We start from the raw sequence: 20097 nt of genomic DNA, 5'->3' as shown, positions 1-20097 counted from the left end.
TAGTCAATAGAAAATTTTAAAAAAGTGAAATGTAAATAATAAAACTTTAAACCTTTTAATAAAAAAAATGTATGCAATGGACCTCAATTGAAAACAGTTGAAAACAAAGTCCAATGCTGTGTATGAACGCTTCTTACTTTAATACTGTACGTATTCTTGGTCTATTGGTCTATTCTATTTAGAGATACGCCAATACCACTTTTTCTCTTCCGATATCGGAAATCTCAGTATCGGCTGATACCGATCCAAAGCCGATACCAGTGTTGTTTTTCTTGCATAAACAGTTTAGAATATCTTTACATTATTGTGTGTAATTAATTGTGAGTACTCTTTAATATGTAAAAAAAACACAAACCTCTAACTACGTATTATTTCAATATAAATGTATAGCTTATTAATAAACACTTTACATTTACATTTATGCATTTGGCAGATGCTTTTATCCAAAGCAACTTACAGTGCACTTATTACAGGGACAATCCCCCCGGAGCAACTTGGAGTTAAGTGCCTTGCTTAAGGACACAATGGTGGTGGCTGTGGGGATCGAACCAGCAACTTTCTGATTACCAGATTACCAGTAATGTGCTTTAGACAACTACACCATCACCACACCAACTTTATTATCAACTAATATAGGCCTACTGGATAATGTAGCAGCAAAATTAACAGTAATTCTAGTCTTCAAGTCTTCAGTAGAAAAGAAACCAGTGTTTTATTTTTGCCTTTTTTCCACCAAAGATGTTTCAAGTTGTATCTGGATTTTAAAGGATTCAGATCTTATTTTGTATTTAGTTGTAAGACATCAGTCGAATTTTCATTCACACTGTTATTTCTTGGAACCCATTCAACTTAAATATTGTTATAAATTGTAAACAAATACCAATGATGACAATAATAATAATAATAAATGGTTAGTACTATTATTATTATTGACCTTTTAGTTTAATTATAAATACAACAGTAATATATTTAAATCGTGCACTTTTTAAACCCTCACGCTTTTATTTTGACATTCTGAACTCTCCAGGAAGTCCTGTATGTGTCCGTTTGTAGGCAAGTTCACAGTAGTTTAATTCTCTTCTTATTCAAATTCTGGTAAAATGCTCCTCCGGTGCCATTTTAAATGCATATTATAAGTGAACCAAACTATTGAGCATCTGAGATGTTGTTCTTGAGTAGTGCTCAAATATTGTGCACTGCTGTGAAGGCTAAAAATAGCCGCGAGTGTGTGTGTAAACAGAGCAGCGCAATTCACTAACGTGCTGGTGCTGTGCATACTATATATTTACTTATTAAACACAGCCTTTTGTGATTCACAGAGCTATCACACATCTTTAAGTGGTGTTGGTAAAATGCACGAGTCATGTTAACTACTTTAATGGTGTTTTTATGGTTCTTTTATGACATTTTTGGAGCTTGACAGTAACGAACATGCCTAACACACAGTATCTGATTTGGATCAGGCTCGTCGGACCGATACCCAATCCATCTAAAAGCTTCAGTATTGGAGCTGATACCTATCCAGGTATCAGATCTGTGCATCCCTAGTCCTATTGTGCACAATTAATTTAAAGAAAATATAAATCACTTGCTCCTCTGAAACATCTTTCCTTTTCGGCTAATGTAATTTAGATGAGGTACATTTATTGTCATTAATTCATTCAGTTCCTAATTTAATGCTGGTTAACATTATGTAATAACGATTACTGCAATAATGGCAAATTGCTATCTTTAAAAAGAGAGTTAACCTTTAGGTGTATCTTAATGCTCTTGAAGGTGAACTTGACCGTCACCCTCCACATCCCAGTGAAAAAAAAGACCTCATAAGGAGGTGTAGTAGTCATCCACAATCAACTGCAAACTTGCATTCAGGTCTGGCCCCATTTCGGTATGGAACATCTTCCTTTCATGATCCAAGTTTTGCTAATAAGTCCCACTCTACATTAATTTTCTCATAAAATATTTTGTTTAATTTGGAAATATGTCACAATAAGGAAGTCTAATGGGTTGCCAATGCTGTTTCCTGTTAAACCGCTGTAGAGAAAATATTAATTGAGCACAATGCACTGGTGGAAAATAATCTGTTAAGCCTGTAGAAGTTAGTTGCTTGGCATCAATTTATCAGACTTTGCGGTCATAAAGTAATGGATTTAAATGATGGTCTAATAAGGTTATGTGTGATTGAAGTACTGAAGATCCAGGGTAGGTGGCTGGCTTTGTCCTGCAGTGCTGTGGCCCCAAAATGGCCCCTGATTGCGGACCGTGTTGAAGCAGCAGTGTGCTGGAAGCGGGCTGGTGTCCATTATCCTCTCAAACATCAGCACTTCACTCTGGGAAACCTTATTGATCTACAGCTCTATAATTATTCTACTAGCACACATCACTGCTGTACCCCCCTTTATCTATCTGCCAAGCTCCTGATCCTCTTTCTCGCTCTTTTTTTGTTCTCCTTTAATTGCTTCTTTGTCTCTTTCTTATCGTCCTCTTCTCCTCCACACGTGCCTTGTCCCTTTTCCTAATTCCAGCCCTGTCTGTCTCTGTTCCCCCTCCCTTTCTTCCCAACATTATTTGTGCAAAAGTTGGAATTACCTTTTGTGTTCTACTAGAACACAAGGCTTACTCATTGTTGTTTTTATTTAGTCATAAAATGAATAATAAGAAACTAATTTCTCTGATTATGCATTACAGCAGAGCAATTATTAACTCAAGTTTTAACAAGTTTGCAGGTTAACACTTGCACTTTATTTTAGAATGCAACAAAGATCCATCTCCATCTCCAACTCCAACTCCAAACATTATGTTTCCTCATCAGCAGATCAGCAGTTACAGAAATACTCAAACCAGCCTGTCTGGCACCAACCATTAGGCAGGTGGTTTTAATGTTGTGGCTGATTGGTGTATATGTGCTTGCTGTATAGAGTGCTCGTGTCGTGATGACTGTAGCTGGGCACATGAACAGTCAAATGGGCTTTTTGGTCAAAATGCTCCTCTTGACACCTTATTAATTTAAACACAACCTTTAATATACAAGAGTGTTGGCAGACGGGACAAAAATCTTATATCTAAAAAAATATGATCTGTGCGATGTGTAAATGCAGCCTAATAGACCATAATATTAATCAAACAACAATACTTACAATAAAAAGAGAAAAGCACTCATTGTTCTTGGCTGGATAACTTTAGTCCAATACATTTCAGTCTGCTTATCAGTCAGACTCTGACTGCATTGAATCAGTATGTATATATTATAATCACACAGTAGATTATTAGATCTATTAGGTCTACTGTGCAATAATAATCATTTGAAGAAACTTGATTTGAAGCTAAAAGTATTGCAAATTTGGCATGCGTATGAGACTGTTGCTGCGTCCGAAATCATGTACTGTCAGAGTATGCTCTGCATTTGATGAAGGACGCACTTCTCAGATGGTAATAAAGTGTGTTCTTTAGGTATGTATGTGAGTAGTATGAGTAGATTGTGGACATACTTCATCCGGGACGATAGCCATTGTCCTGTGTCCTTAATGTACAGTATGATGAATAACTGGGGCTGTTGATTTAATGCGTTGAACTGGTTATTCTCTTCTGCTGTTGTGATTTTGTTGTGTCCTCTCTCGGTCTGCAGTGGTCTTCTCTGGTCTCGTGGCAAAGGCAGCGTGATTGGATTCGAGATCTTCCTTTAACTCCCTCTGGTTCATTGGGGTTGAATCGGAAAGCTCCAGCACATTCTTCTTGTATTTTAAACCCTCCACAGTCAGTGTCTCCTCTCAGCTTTAGCCTCAAGGATGCTGTCAGTAAAGCCCGAGCCCCTGGGGATCAGCAGGACTGTAAAAACTACACCAAGAGTGCAACTCGCCTCAGAGCTCCTTTTGGGCCTGTTTTGTTTTTAGTCAAAAACACAAAAAAAGCTTATCGCGAAATACTGTCAGTAATGACAAAACATAGTATTTTTCCCTAAATGAAAACACTGATATATTGCTGGTTTATTACACGTGATTCTAATTGTTCAGTTGCATGATTATAAATGGTCTAATTGTTGGTAACAATATTTCATGTCCCTTTGTTGATTTACTAACAAATTTGGTAAATAGTCATGTTTAAGCAGGATAATGTACTTTCAGCCGGTCATTGTTGCAAAAATAAAATAAAAAACCATCAGGTTGATACAGGACTGTCAAAGTTTATGACAGGCCATCTGTAGTACATTACCTTACATATTTGCTCCAAATATAGACACATTGTCATTTATTAAAGGAAAACATACAATATTGTCTTTGCTACCAAAGTCATCTTCTTAGATTTGAAGTAATAACAGTTGTGAGGTCTCTATAGTAACAGCTTCAAACAGATGGGGTCATGACAGTCTTCAGGTTCTTCTGAAATGAGACAAAGGTTTTTCATTCTTTGCCATCTGATGTCACAAGCAAAGGCGAAACCATCTAATCAGTATTCCACATATTACTGTACTCTGATTATCTGTGACTCTACAATTTACTCTGACATTTTGGAAGAAACAAGCCTTCATCTGCCTGACATGAAATATGACATCTGTGAGGACTGGCAGCCACCACAGGGCCTCATATTAAAATTTTAAGGAGTACTTTAGAACTGTTGTGTAGTTTTTCGGATGGGGATATTTTAAGGAATGTTCTGGATTTCAAATTTAAGCTCATATTTCTGATCAAAATGTTTTTTTCTGTGCTAATTGACAGATGATGTTGATTACCATAGAAAATCATTTTAAATCATCCATTTAAATTTGTTTACAAATGTTTATAAATCTCACTTACAATAGAAGTCTATGAGGGTTTAAAAGCAGAACTGTGAAGCTTGTATTTTATTTAAAGCACTTTTTGAACAAAAATGTGTGTTATTTGATCTATAATGTTTTCTATATTCTCCTTCTAGTGGCGGGGCTGGATGGACTCTTGGTTATGTGTTACCAGTGTTCTTCCTGTGGGTGGAGTTTGCTGCTCCATGTAAATATTACTTTAGTAGAAGTTAGTTGTTGACCGATATATTTCCAAGGCTGATAATTCGTCTGATATTCTGACTTTTTTAATTATCGGCATCGACCGATACGACTGAGACATGTAAACGACCAGTCATGGTTCGTTTTGTTGTTATGTCAGCCTGATCTCACATTCTTTAGCTGAAATCGGTATTTATTGACTGAATTTGATAACACCGCCTCGAGGCTAAAGCTGTAAGTGTTTAAGAGCATATAAACAAGTGTGACATCTATTTATATCGAGGAGAGTTTGCCAGAAGCCAGTTAAAAAATAATTGTTTTCAGCTGAACAGTGAAAATTAATGCTTATTTTATTTAATCTATTCTCCAACCAAAACTTAAATCTTACCCTAGCCATTAGTAGAGACAAAATGCAACATTAGGGACAAAAATGCAACCTTCTTATCATGCTCGTGATTGTTTATACAAACGTGATTACTTCCTTGTTTGATTGGTGATTGAACTGTGGTCTCCCATGAAACTGATCCAATGCACAACCACTCAAGCCACGAGGGAAGGTAATTGTTGTTGAGCTGTTCCAAATATGTCCAATGGGAGATAGGGCATGTCAGTGAGTTGGCATACTATTGCTGATCCTAGGGTAATGGAACTTTTGGAAACAGCATGCCGAATTCCCATGTGATCTTGTTGGATATGTGCCATCATGTTACTACATTAGTAGACCGGTGTGCAACACAGTGTCATTTAAACAGTTCACATATCAGAGTCGCTTCAGATGCGATTGAGCTCATAATTTTAAAGTGCTCACCTGTTTCATTCTCCCTCTCTCTCCTTAGCAGTCTGCAAATATGTGCATATCTCATTTAAACAGATGTAATAAACCAACCCCACACAACTTCAGCAGATCCAGCATGCCGTGGAGTACTCATTTATATTTTTTAGCTATTTTATGTTATTTACTATATTAAATTGTGTGATTTATCAGCATTTTATTGGCCTATTGGCCACCCTGCTCTCTAGATATCGGCATCAGCCATTAAAAACCCATATCATCGACCACTAGCTGTCACATTGCTTACTGGTGTCATTTTGCCTAAAATGGGAAAGTCAAATTTATTGTCTGTGCCATAACTTGTATTGAATCAGGAAAATTCCTTGAAATCCCTGAAAAAAATCAATTGAAATGCATGTTTTGCAGCAGGTATTGCTAAACAGTGCCGTTAGACTACTCTTCTGTGTTAGTCTGGTGGATGGAATCCGAATGGGAAAGTGGTGCCGTTTGGCCACCTGTGTGTTTGTACACATGGCAATGTGAGCGTGCTTTCACAAGGTCACTTCAACAGCTGCAAGCCTGCTAATCTCAAATAGTAGGAAGGTGTGTGTTTACTAACCGTTGCGTATTTGAGTGTGTGAATGTGTTTGCTCCAATTGACTGATGGGAAATGGCAGTGTGTGTTGTTCAGTAGCAAAGTATAATACACAGGTTTACCCTCAAATATTTTTTTTGTGTGTAAAATGTTATTGTGTGTATTGTGGTTAACTTTCTGCTAAAATGTTTGTCTCTCTTTACAGGAAGTTTGGGGAGCGCCCTCAACCACAGCGCCTGACAAGGTACGTTTATTAGCTTCACATGTTAATTACAAACAAACAAGCAGTAAAACACTAATAGTTTTCTCGCTCTCTGCTACGGAGGAAAAGTTTTTATGAGTTTTCGGTTATTTGCTATTATTTTATTTGCTGACAAAAGCAGAATGCATTGAGCTTTTTTTTTTTTACAAATATCATGAATTTTTAAGTAAAAAATAATATAAAAAATAAAGTTTTCTCATGGTTGCACCAAATTATCTGAACAAAATTTGCCTTTTCATTCAAATGTAAAAATATTGATATTTCATGATATATAAAATTATCATCTGTTTGAAATCTTCACACACAGTCTTGTGGGTCTAAAGAGATCTTCTCTGTTTTATGATTTTTTTTACTCTGTAACAAAAATTCTACCTACATGTTTATTGCACCACATGACTTTTTGATTTGTTGGACAAACGTTTTTGAAATATCCCATTTTAAAATAAAATTCTTTCACTGCATTTAAAAAATAAATTATTCAAAATTACAAGATTATTCAGCACAACTTTTTGTGAAAATTTTATTTTTTCAAGAAATTCAGCTTGTTCCCTTTACAAAAGGCTTCACTACAATGTTGCGCTGCTAAGCGCTACGGGGGAGACACGTCTTAGTGTGACCAGCTGAATATGTATGCAACACGTCAATGAACATTGACTGGAATTTATAACCTCTGCTGATGTAATCATTGGACGCACCTGGCGCAGTGGCTATAAATAGATGTGTCACCGGTGCATCATCACACATTTCGGTCTTCAGAGCCATTCTGTTATTTGTGCTTTCACAAATCTGTCAAACTTTCTTTCCTCTGTTAGGAGTTAGATTCCGTTAGGCAGTGTGCAGTTGATACCTTTTCTCCTTTCTGTTTCCTCTGAAAAGAAAAGAAAATACAAATATATATATATATATATATATATATATATATATATATATATATATATATATATCGGTCATTTAAAAAAAAAAAAAAAGAGAGAAATGACTGAGAATCAGGGTAAACGATGGGCTTTCACAGGGCTTTCTCCTGAAGTTATCGAGACCATTGCAAGTGCTAGGGCTCCCTCCCTTGGAACTGATCTGGGTAGATTTTACAGGGCAGAAGAGGACCTCTTCGCCTCTGTTGATAGCGCAATGTCTCCTCTACTTCTCCCGAGTCACCCAGTCCCCCTCGGGGGTGCTGTTCAGTGGTGCCGCATACATGGCACAAATCGCCTGCATGCGTTTCCTTCTAATAAGTTCAAATTACAGAACCAGCTAACTGCCAGTTTGCTTCAGTTCTGGATTTTCTGTGGAAAGAACTGTCAGCGGGCACTTGCCTCGCCACTGCCAGGTTCTATGTGGCCTCCACTTCGGCTTGCCACGCCTTGGTGGGCGGGGTGCCCTCTAAGAGGCATCCTTGCTAGGACCTCTTCATAGGGTAAGACCCCCCTTTTTTAAAACCTCTAGAGTCAGCGTTTGGTAGACTTCTGACTCTCAAGATGGTTTTTCATATGGCAATTACGTCTCTAAGGAGACTTGGGTAACTACAGGCTCTGTCTCTTTTGCCGGCCTGTTTTGAGTTGTCCCAGGTAGGACCAAGAGCATTCTTTGCACCCTCACCCTGACTGCCTGCCCAAGGTGCCTTTCTCGACCCTTGGCCAGTCATTCTCTAAGCCTTCTGCTCCCTGCCGTTTGTAAATGCCAGAGCAGCTAAAGACTACTCAGACTTTGTCCAGTCTGTGCCCTTCAGAATTATGTCCACCGCACTTGCTAGTGGCGTAAAGTCAGGGCAGCAGTTCTTCACTTTGAAGCCGTGACCGGGTTGTCACTTTGGGTGAGGGACCTTACTGCCGGGCCTACTAGGCGCGTGGTCAAGCTTAGCCAGTAGGTTTTAGGGCGACTCTACCAGAGGGCTCTCCTCCTATAAAGCCTTTGCTAGAGGTCTCCCTCTGCAGAACGTTTGTGGTCGCGGCAGGTTGGTCCTCTCTCGCACATTCATTAAACTTTTATGGTCTGGATGTTCTTGCCACTCTAGGTTCTTACGCCCTTGAGTTGACACTGAACAAGTCTGTGATCGCGGAAGGCTGGTCCTCTCTGCACACATTAATCAAATTCTCTTGGTTTAGATGTTTATGCTACTCCGGGCTCTTACGCCCTTGAGTCGGCATCTCAAGCTCATGTCTGAGACCTCTGGCGTTTTTGTGAGCACACCACAACCGTAGGGGTCCGGACAGCCCCAAGTCTGGCGGCGTGGGTATTGCGTTCCCGTAGCGCATAACAGCGCAACATTGTAGTGAAGCCTTTTGTAAAGGAACGTCTCGGGTTACATGTGTAACCCTTGTTCCCTGAAAAGGCGGAACGAGATGTTGCGCTGCTTTGCCGCACTGGGACGTCCCAGGACTGCTCTTCAGACGAAATATCTGATGATGCACCGGTGACGCATCTATTTATAGCCACTGCGCCAGGTGCGTCCAATGATTACATCGGCAGAGGTTATAAATTCCAGTCAATGTTCATTGACGTGTTGCATACATATTCAGCTGGTCACACTAAGACGTGTCTCCCCCCCCGTAGCGCTTAGCAGCGCAACATCTCGTTCCGCCTTTTTCAGGGAACAAGGGTTATACATGTAACCCGAGACGTTTTCCAAGCGCCCCTTGTTATGACAAAAATTACCAGCAGTATTAGGCAAGAACAAACAAAATAAGTTGATTACTGGGTGAGAAGGATAACAAAGAGGTATCTAAATATACACACAAATAATGTTTTGTAATTATGTTGCTGATATTAAAGGGGTCATGACATGAGAAACCAAATTTGCCTTGATCTTTTGGTATATAAGAGGTCTTTGTATCATTAAAACGTCCTGCAAGTTTAATATTTTAAGATGTCCTCCCCATTCTAAACGAATCATTTATTTAATCAAGCTCAAAATACAGCTCGTTCTGGATTCATGGTTAGAAGTGACGTGACGGTTAGAAGTGACGTACCAGCGTTTGCATATGACCGCCTCCAGCACAAGATAACTACGCTTTAAGCGCCAAGACAACTCACGCTCATTTCAGTATCGCCGTCGCCTCACAAGTGTTCAGTCGATGGACAGCGAGCTCTGACAGTGACTACTTGTGCACAGGAAAATTACGATGCCACACAGATGTGCTGTTCCTGGCTGTGGTCAAACAAAACCTCTGAATAAGCTGCCGAAAGATCCAGACGTCAGGGAAAAATGGATGCAGTTTATTTTTTGTGGACGTCCCAGTCACGGCAGTGTTAACTTAAGCGTTTGTTCTGTACATTTTAAGGATGACTGTTTTGAGAACAAATCTCAATATGATGCTGGCTTTGCCAGAAAACTGTTGCTCAAAGATAAGTCCGTGCCGACTATTCTGAGAACAACGACGACGCAAACTGTAAGTAATCTATTTTAAACTTTAAACTACTTTTTAAAGCGCAATTTCATTCATTATGAATAATCACAGTGTTTTTACTTAGTTTACTTGCATATTGTTCTGGCTGGGAGCGTCAATAATTGATACATAGGCACTGACGTTAGCCAATCATAACAGTGGGCGTTAACACTGAAGTCTTAAAAGGAAAACGCCCCCAAAACAGACTGTTTGAATCAGAGGATGAGAAACAGGGTGGGAAAAGGTCATAAATCACTAGATTTTAAAAGTTTTTCTTAAAAAAAAATATATTAATACTATAATTGCACCTAAGGGAACATAATAATACAATAACAAAACCCATGTCATGACCCCTTTAAGTCATTCTAAACACGTTATATAATGAATAATTTAATTTATACTAAAATAAATAAATGCTTCACTTACGTTTCACTATCTGATTATAATAAATAACTTATGTTGTGAAGCTTCCCTTGACGTTGTCATGGCAAAAATGCACTGATCACTCGGGTGGGCGGGGTTTGAGCTCCTGAACGTGATTAACTCTGGATACACTTAGCCTGAAAGACCGCTCTGAAGCGGTATTCGCGCTAGTGTGGATTTAGTGTGGGTTAAGTGCACTGTGCTTTGGCATGTTTTAGACATGGAAAACTTCCTGTCGTGTGCATGCGCACTCAAGTGGCCAAGACCGCAAGTGTGGGTATTGGGACAGGGCCATACTCAAAATCCAATGGATGAAGTTCATCCCCACATTGTATTACAGGCATAATTGTGGTCTCTTTTGAAAGGAGACACTTGGAAGTTTGCTGTTAAAAAGTAAAAATTAATACAAGTTATGAAAATAAATAGTTAGAAAAGTGCTCATTTAATGTAAAGTGTTCAGCTATTTTTTTTTCCATAAATAATTATATGAAATTATAAATGCCTCTGGCCTTGTTGATGCATAGAAGCATAATGGGGTGAAGCCACAAGTTTGATAATGTTCCATTTCAAATTTGAGGATGATAAATTTAAAACTTAGTTATATGGTTATATGAATCATTTTCCAAGACCATGTCTTGTGATTCTGGCAGCAAATAGCATTAGCCTATATATATTACTAATATCTATATACAGTATATATATATATATATATATATATATATATATATATATATATATACTATATATATATCATATGATATATACATATATATATATATATATATATATATATATATAATCTTTTATTTATATAGATCAGTAATTCCAATCATATAATGAGGCAGAAATCAGATTATTGGCAGGTGAAGATGATAGCAGGTGTACACTGTTTCCCCTGGTTAGGGGGAAGGGCACTGGGTGCAAGCGATTCACCCGGTCAGATCGTGGACGTTCCACAGAGTTCTACAGGCTCGGTACCTGAGAGAACACGGGACGATACTGACTCAACTCGGAGATTGTAGAATCTCACAAAAGTGTTAGGTGTTGCCCAGCCCGCTGCTCTACAAATGTCTGCTAGGGCAGTGCCCCTAGCCAGTGCCCACGAGGACGCAACACTCCTGGTGGAGTAGGCTCGGACCCGCAAAGGGGGGGGCACGACCTGGGTGTGATAAGCCAGGGAAATGGCGTCGACAACCCAGTGGGCAAGTCTCTGCTTGGAGACAGCATTCCCTTTCTGCTGTCCCCCAAAGCAGACGAAGAGCTGCTCAGAGCGTCTGGTGCTATGTGTGCGGTCCAGGTAAATACGTAAGGCACGTACTGGACACAGCAGTGAAAGGGCTGGGTCTGCCTCCTCCCGGGGCAGCGCTTGCAGGTTCACCACCTGATCCCTGAAGGGTGTGGTAGGAACCTTGGGCATGTAGCCCGGTCGCGGTCTTAGGATCACGAAAGTGTCCACCGGACCGAAATCCAGGCAAGCGTCGCTAACAGAGAACGCATGCAGGTCCCCGACCCTCTTGATGGAAGTGAGCGCGATCAGCAGGGCGGTCTTGAGAGAGAGGGCCCTGAGTCCAACTGAGTCAGGCGGCTCGAAGGGGGGTCTCCGGAGTCCCATAAGGACGACCGAGAGATCCCAGGAGGGAAACAGGTTAGGCCGGGAGGGAGTCATCCTCCGGGCACCTTTTAGGAACCTGACGATTAAGTCGTGCTTACCAAGAGACTTGCCGTCTACCGTAGTCGTGGTGGGCCGCGATAGCGCAACATACACCTTGAGGGTGGAGGGGGACAGCCTCCTCTCCAGCCTCTCCTGAAGAAACACGAGCACTGACCTAACTGCGCACTTCTGCGGGTCTTCGGCTCGGGAAGAACACCAGTCCGCGAACAGACGCCACTTCAGGGCGTAAAGATGCCTGGTCGAAGGGGCTCTGGCTTGGTTAATAGTGTCTATGACGGCCGAAGGTAGGCCGGCTAGATCCTCCGCGTCCTGTCCAGGACCAGACGTGGAGATTCCAGAGGTCTGGATGCGGATACCAGAGCGTGCCCCGTCCCTGAGAAAGAAGGTCCTTCCTCAGGGGAATTCGCCAGGTAGGGGCTGTCATGAAGATCGTGAGATCCGAAAACCACGTCCGGTTGGGCCAGTAGGGGGCCACCAGAGTGACTTGCTCCTTGTCCTCCCTGACCTTGCATAGCACCTGTGCAAGAAGGCTCACTGGGGGAAAAGCGTACTTGCGCAGCCCCGCGGGCCAGCTGTGCGCCAGAGCATCTGTCCCAAGGGGAGCCTCTGTGAGGGCATACCAGAGCGGACAGTGGGAGGTTTCCTGGGAGGCAAACAGGTCTACCTGGGCCTTGCCGAACCTGTCCCAAATCAGCTGGACCGATTGGGGGTGGAGCCTCCACTCTCCGCCGGGCAAGTTTTGCCTTGACAGCGCGTCCGCTATCACATTGAGGTTGCCGGGGATGTGAGTGGCGCGCAGTGACTCCAGTCGCTGCTGACTCCAAAGGAGGAGACGACGGGCGAGCTGTGACATGTGGAGGGAGCGTACTCCGCCTTGTCGGTTTATGTAGGCCACCACCGTGGTGCTGTCTGTCCTGACTAGGAAATGCTTGCCACGAGTCAACGGAAGAAATTTGTTCAGGGCAAGAAAAACGGCCAGCAGCTCTAGGCAGTTGATGTGCCAGCGCAGCGGGCCTCGGTTCCACCGGCCTGCGGCTGCGCGCCCGTTGCACACGGCGCCCCAACCCAATTTGGAGGCGTCGGTTGTAACCAGAACGCGACGGGACACCTGCTGCAAGGGTACTCCTGCCCGTAGAAAGCAGAGGTCTGTCCAGGGTTTGAAGGTTTGGCGGCAGGCGGGGGTAACTTCCACGCTGTGCGTGCCTTGGCGCCATGCTCGTCTCGGGACTCGAGTCTGGAGCCAATGCTGAAGTGGTCTCATATGCATCAACCCCAGTGGCGCGGCCGCCGCGGAGGATGCCATATGCCCCAGGAGCCGTTGGAAATGTTTCAAAGGGACCACGGTGCCTGCGAGGAGGTCAAAATGAGCCAATCGTCGAGGTAATTGAGTATGTGTATGCCCGCTCCTCGTAGCGGGGCAAGAGCCGCCTCTGCGACCTTCGTGAAGACGCGAGGGGACAGAGACAGGCCGAAGGGGAGGACCTTGTACTGATACGCCTGGCCGTCGAACGCGAACCGTAGAAAAGGTCGATGTCGAGGGCGAATTGAGACGTGGAAGTACGCGTCCTTCAGGTCTACAGCTGTGAACCAATCTAGATGCCGTACGCCAGATAGAATTTGTATCTGGGTAAGCATTTTGAACGGGAGTTTGGACAAGGTCCGATTGAAAACTCGCAGGTCCAAGATCGGTCGTATGCCGCCGCCTTTCTTGGGTACAACGAAGTAAGGGCTGTAGAAACCCTTCTTCGTTTCGGTCGGAGGGACAGGCTCTATCGTGTCCTTGATTAGAAGGGAGGCGATTTTCTTGCGCAGGGAGTGGGCATGTTCGCCGTGCACTGTGGAGGAACGAATGCCCACGAAGGGGGGCGGAGACCTGGCAAACTGAATTGCGTAACCGAGTCGGATGGTCCGGTGCAGCCACCGTGACGAGCTGGGCAGTGAAAGCCATGCCTCTAAGCTCCATGCTAGGGGCACCAAGGGGACGAGTATCTTTGACGTACCCGGCGGGGCTTCGCAGCGGTGCAGAACAGATAACGCGCCGTCGGGAGGCGCTGTGGTGTCCCGAGGCTCTGGTGCTGAGAATAAGGCGGGTTCGTGACTGAGGAGGAGGTCTGATGCTGGCGTCCTCTGGACTCGTCTGAACCGGCCAGCCGGGGAACAGTCGTGGGGCTGAGGGCGGAAGCACCGCATCCTGGGCGCCGAGACTGTTGAGGCCTGAAAGAAAAGTGCCGTGAGAACGGCATTTGCGGGCCATGTGACCCAGAGGTAAAGGAAATAACTCTTTTATTGAGAATTTGGGCAAATGAAAAAACAAAAGATTCTCCTCCCAGCCCTCCACCGGGGGACGGAGTGGTCTTACCACCTCCAGAGCTAACTTCTCGTCCTCTGGGTCCGCTGTCTCAGGGACACTTGGGAGCCTTCTGGGTCCTCGAAGGGGTCCGAGGCAGGGGGGCGTACGCTTCCTGCGGTTTGGAAGCTGGGCCCAGGTTGGGGCGGAGCAGAAGGTTGCGGCGCGGCATGATGTGCGAAATGGCCTCCGTCTGCTTCTTCACCAGGGAGAACTTCTGGGAAAAGTCCTCAATGGTGTCGCCGAAGAGGCCGAACTGGGAGACAGGGGCGTTGAGGAAGCGAGTCTTGTCAGCTTCACGCATCTCAACCAAGTCCAGCCATTGCTGACGTTCCTGGACCACCAGAGTGGCCATCGCCTGCCCGAGTGCCTGCGCTGTGACCTTCGTCGCTCTCAGGGCGAGGTCGGTCGCTGAGCGCCAGTTCTTGCAGCGTGTCGGGATCAGGGCCACCCCGTGCATGTTGCGAGGTGCCTTGGCTTGGTGGATCTTCAGGAGAGCCATGGCATGCAGGGCGGAAGTGGCGCGTCCGGTAGCGCTGTAGGCCTTCGCGGTGAGCGAGGATGTTGCTCTACAGGACCGGAAGGGAGTACAGGGCGGCCCCGCCAGGTGGTAGTGCTTCGGGACATAAGTGGAGCGCAACAGCTCTATCCACCTGGGGATCTCCGTGTACCCGTGGCGTGCTCCGCCGTCGAGGGTGGCGAGGGCGGATGAGCAGGTGGCGGTGCGACGAGTGGAGAGGGTGCTCTCCACGAAGACGTCAGCTCACCATGCACCTCCGGAAGAAAGGAACCGGGGCGAGGCTGTGAGCGGCGCCCACGCCAAGAACCAATCGTCCAGCCGTGATGGCTGTGGGGAGGATGGAGGGTTCCAATCCAGGCCCACGCTGTTGGCTGCCCGGGAAAGCATATCGGACATCTGTGCGTCGGCCTCCTCCTGGGCGTGCAAGCCCGAAGGTGGCAGCCCAGAGGAGCCCTCAGCATCAGAGCCCACGTCCTCCGATGTCACGGCGAACTCATCTGCTTCCATCGCAAGAGGGTAGGCAGACTGGCTATGAGGCGAGTCGCCGCCACCTCGAGTGGGGACTGGAATCAACGAGCTTGCCGGGGCGCGGGTGGTCCGAGGGGGCGTACCCGGCGGAGCTGCACCCACTGCCATCCCCGAATCGCCTCCATCGCCAGCCGCATCGTCCTCAATCCCGTGGGAAGAAGGAGCGACGCGGGGGGCGGCTGGAGTGGCTTGCTTACGGTTGTAAGCAAGCCGCGACCGCAAAGTTGTCATGGTCATGTTCTCGCAATGAGAACATGAACCATCCACAAACGCAGCCTCAGTGTGATCACTGCCCAGACACACGAGACAACGCCTGTGGCCGTCGGAAGCGGAGAGTACTTTACCGCATCCAGGAACAACACAGGGGCGGAAAGGCATCTTTATAAAGACGCGTCCTTAAAAGGACATTTAACGCCGCTGTGTTTTTTGCTCTTTTAGAGGAAATTACTCTTTTAAATAAAATCACTCTTTTATGAATGAAAGAATTCGTGAGAGATCTTTCTTATCTGCATCTGTCGATGCGCTCAGGGGCAGGAAGTGCACAGCCGTGCAAACAGGAGAAAGCCGCTGTTGTGCGCCGTAGAATCCAACAGCATGCAGCAGAGGATAGCAGGAACTCAGTGTGTAAAACGCAGCAGTCTGCAAACACGACCATCGGCTCCGAAGAAATTTTCTGAATGAACTCCCGTATTTGCGCCGCTTAAATACCCGTATGTCCGGAGCGGACATGCAAATACTGGTTGCCAACTCTCATTGGCCTTTTTTCATAGTTCAGAGGTGAATATCGGCGCTCAAGAGAGACCCCTAGTGTCGCTTCTCTGACACAACGTGGAGAGAGCGACAGAAGGGGAACATATAGTTTTGTAATCATCTATTTATTTACGATAAGTCTCAAATGTCAACTGATTTGTTTTATGCTTGATCATATTTCCGCTTCGCTTATGTTTGAAAATCACCATATGAAATTATTACAGTGTGTCAGTTGATCGTATCACATAATTTAGTGGAAAATTTACAAATTATCATTCATATTAAGTAAATATGATAATATGTCACTATTTCCGTAAATGTCACACTGTTGGACTAAATGTTCTATTGGATGTTGTTCTCTGAAACACATAAGGATTTGACATAATTGAATAGGTCTTTATAACAGCTTTTTCATAACTCTCTATATATACAAATATTTAGAAATTACTCCTGCAGTAACATTTCTATTGTGAAACATTGGCTAAATATCAAAGCTGAAGTATTAAACCTTTCTTATGGTGTATAGTTTGTCACGATTAAATAAGAAATGAATGTTAATAACATACAGTTAATGGAAACAATACCGATCATATAATCGGATGAGTTAACTCCTTCACTGGCGGGGATCGCCGACGTGACTTTGAATTTTTTTTACTGTCTCCGGACGGTAGCACCACATGACATTTTTTACTTGAAGCCCCAGAAAAAATATAAAAATTTAAAACTCAGTAATTGAATGCATGTTCTTCATAGAAGAGGTGTATTCATCTATTTGTATTGTTTGAACTGAATTTGTTAATAATTTATTATATGCGGACCAAAATATTTGTGTCACGTCATTGACCCTTAAGGCCGAAACATACTTCAAACAAGTACACAAATGCAGACTCAAGCGCTTGGCCAATACATGGGCTACGTATGGTCCTGTTATATTTTATGTGCGCTCTTGCATTGGTCTGGCAGAGTTTTTTTGTAAGCCTCCATGAAACAGAATCACGAAAATGTGACTCTGTGGTCCCGTGTTTTATGAAGTCAAAAAGCCATCCCCAACATGTCCAAAGTGACTAGATATCCATAGCTAGTTGTGGCATCTCCGCTGTGGACGCCTTTCCATTTCTTCCTGGCTTCGACAAATCGGTCCTGTAGTTGTAGTTGTTTCCATTTTTTTTTTTTTTACAGTGTTGTTATCAGAATTTAGGGAAGCTGCAATTTCTTGCCAAGCATTTTCAATCAGAGTTTTATTCGAATGGAGAGGGGACGAGGGGTCGTAAATATGTTTGCATAATCTAACTTATTTGGCAAGACTCTATTCAAATTGCTGCTCCACCATGACAGAACAGAAAATCCATTCTAGCTCCCCTTGCTGCAACGCAGAGCACCATCTTGGTTCCAGATGTACTTTTCCTATTAATAAAAAAAGTCTTTCATAAAAGAGTTTTAAGCCATGAACCAGCTCCGAGGAGAATCACACCATTACAAACTTTGATTTGAAGCAAAAATGTATTTGAAAATCAGACAAAAAGACAAGAATGTGTACTTACCATCTTTCATGACAGCATGAGCTAGTCTCTCGAAGCATTGCGAATGACAAATGATGGAAAAATATAAAGCTAAATATCATAGAAACTTGGGGAAGTGCTCTTTTGACTTGGGTCAATAAGTAAAATGACCTAGCAACAACTAAGAACACCCATGTCAAGGTCCTGCCCTTAGTTTGCTTTTGTTTACTTTTGTGGCAGAGCCCTGACACTTATGTGTTTGTTTCTGTCTTGTGTCTGGATTCAGCTGTCCTGCTCCAGCCCAGCACGTCAACATGTTTGTCGCCCTGGACTGTGTTCTGCCCCCTTCGGGGTAGTGTTTATTGTTATATTGATCAATAAAAGCCCATTATTCACCATCCATTTGGGTCCTCTCTCCTAGCTGCTAGTGATCCTGACAACCTTAGCACCCTCATAACAACATCCTAAACAGCACTCAAGACCTTCGCATCAACATTCTGGTAACCGACACACAACACCCTATATAGCGTTGTGGCGGCAAGTTTTACATGGGCAATGTTTCTTTTCAGAAAATAAAAAACGATTCCCCATTTTTCTCAGTAGGTTGTTATCCAGAGAACATAAACTTGGTAGTTCTGAAGTTTCTTATATCCTTATTGTGTGATTTAAAAATTGGATCTTTGGCCGAGTTCTTAATTTTATTTTTGGTCTAAAACTAAAAGGGCTTTTGGCCCAGAACAGTCCAAACCATAATCCCCACTGAGGTTTGGTTTTAGTGTCCTAAAGTCACAGCTGTGGAAGTTTTCCTTCGTTATTGTCCCCTATTTGTCACTTTCTCTCTCTCTTTTGCCTCTGTGTTCACTTGCTTTCTCCCTCACTTTCTTTTTCCCTTTGTCTTCGTTTTTCTGTTTAATTATCTTCCATACATCCTTCTTTGAAGAGTCAAACTTACAGTTTGAGGTTCACTCAAGAAACATGGACTGAAAGAGAAGGTCCATTCTGTGAAGCAGCTCCCATCAGTGGCTCTTGTTTTCAGCAGGGGAGTGAGGGATATGGAAAATGATAGAGAGGAGAGTTCAGTGCTGCCCGCTCAGCCCTGGCAGAGCTCTGCCACTGCTTCACGGCCCCTGTCTGTGTGGTGTCCCTTCACCTGTGAATCTGAGTAAACAGGAAAGAGTGCAGTATAGTTAGATAAAGCATGATGTGTGTACAGTGGCTCTAAACATTTTTGGATTATTAAGCCACCCTTAAAAAGGTTTTAATGTCTTTGTATTATATAACAAAAGGTAGCAAAGTAATATAGCACAGACGCACTTTTCAATCAGTTCAGTTTGAAACAGGTTTCATACCATAAAGCAATAGTCTGTTCAAAATAAAGATGAAAATATTTGGACACTTTTTGGTTGTCATATTTTGTGGAACATGTTAATGTGATGAAATATACCTATGGTTAATCTGCTAGGACACCTGTTTGAACATTAGGGAAACTGACTTCATACAGCCACTGAGAAGCACCTAGACACCAATTGGTGAAAAGCCATTTAAAAAAAACAAGTTCTAAAAAAAGCTTTAGCATTGTTTGTATACAGATGACACTTGCTTTGATATTTTATCTGATGCAATGACATTGAGACAATTTTCAGTGCAACCGAAGCATCTAAATACTTTTGGTGCAGATGTGTGTTCTCATTTAGATGTGCTTGATTGTTGTTCAGTTACAGTTAGGAGCAGATTAGTCCAGATTCATTTGGACTGAACTGATTAAGATGATGCCTCCTGTGTACATCGGTTATTTTTAAAGAGGCGTGCATCGTGGTGAGTCTCAATTAACCGTTGTTTTTGTCCACGTTTTTTTTTTAACTATTGAGTACTATCCAAGCTCTCTCTCTCTCTCCCTCCCTCTCTCCCTCACTCTCTCTCTCTTTTCCCGTGCACATTCTAACATGCAGCCTTGGCACAACTAACCGTTTTACTAATTCTGCGAAATGTGGCATGAACTAACTTGAGCAGTGTCTCATTCAAATGCAGTGTCCTTTTGTGTTCTGTTTTCGTTAAGTTAGCCCTCGTTTAGTTACCTATCTGTCATTTGATGCTTTTTATTGGCCATAGTGATTTAACGGCTCACTAATTTCAGGGACAATCATCAGACGAGATCCAGGGGTTAAGCTACTTGTTCCAGTTATGTTTGAGCAGTTGACTAATTACATTCCTTGCGACACCCCTTCCTAGGTCTTTTGGAAAACACTTGGTAACACTTTACAATAAGGTTCCACTAGTTAACATTAGTTAACAATATTAGTTAACATGAACTTACAATGAACAATACTTTTACAGCATTTATTAATCTTAGTTAATGTTAATTTTAACATATACA

General features: G+C 43.3%; 1 protein-coding gene across 1 annotated transcript in view; it reads left to right on the top strand.

Annotated features, from left to right (window-relative positions):
- Positions 1-20097, top strand: part of LOC127650850 (recombining binding protein suppressor of hairless-like) — a 90996-nt gene that overhangs the window by 34206 nt on the left and 36693 nt on the right. The window contains exon 2 of the mRNA XM_052136487.1: positions 6545-6583. Within this exon, the coding sequence (XP_051992447.1) occupies positions 6545-6583 (39 nt within the window). The remainder of the gene's footprint in view (positions 1-6544; positions 6584-20097) is intronic.

Source organism: Xyrauchen texanus, chromosome 1 (assembly GCF_025860055.1).
Source record: "Xyrauchen texanus isolate HMW12.3.18 chromosome 1, RBS_HiC_50CHRs, whole genome shotgun sequence".
In the NCBI taxonomy this organism is placed as follows: Eukaryota; Metazoa; Chordata; class Actinopteri; order Cypriniformes; family Catostomidae; genus Xyrauchen; species Xyrauchen texanus.
This window is presented reverse-complemented; position numbering and strand designations above follow the sequence as displayed.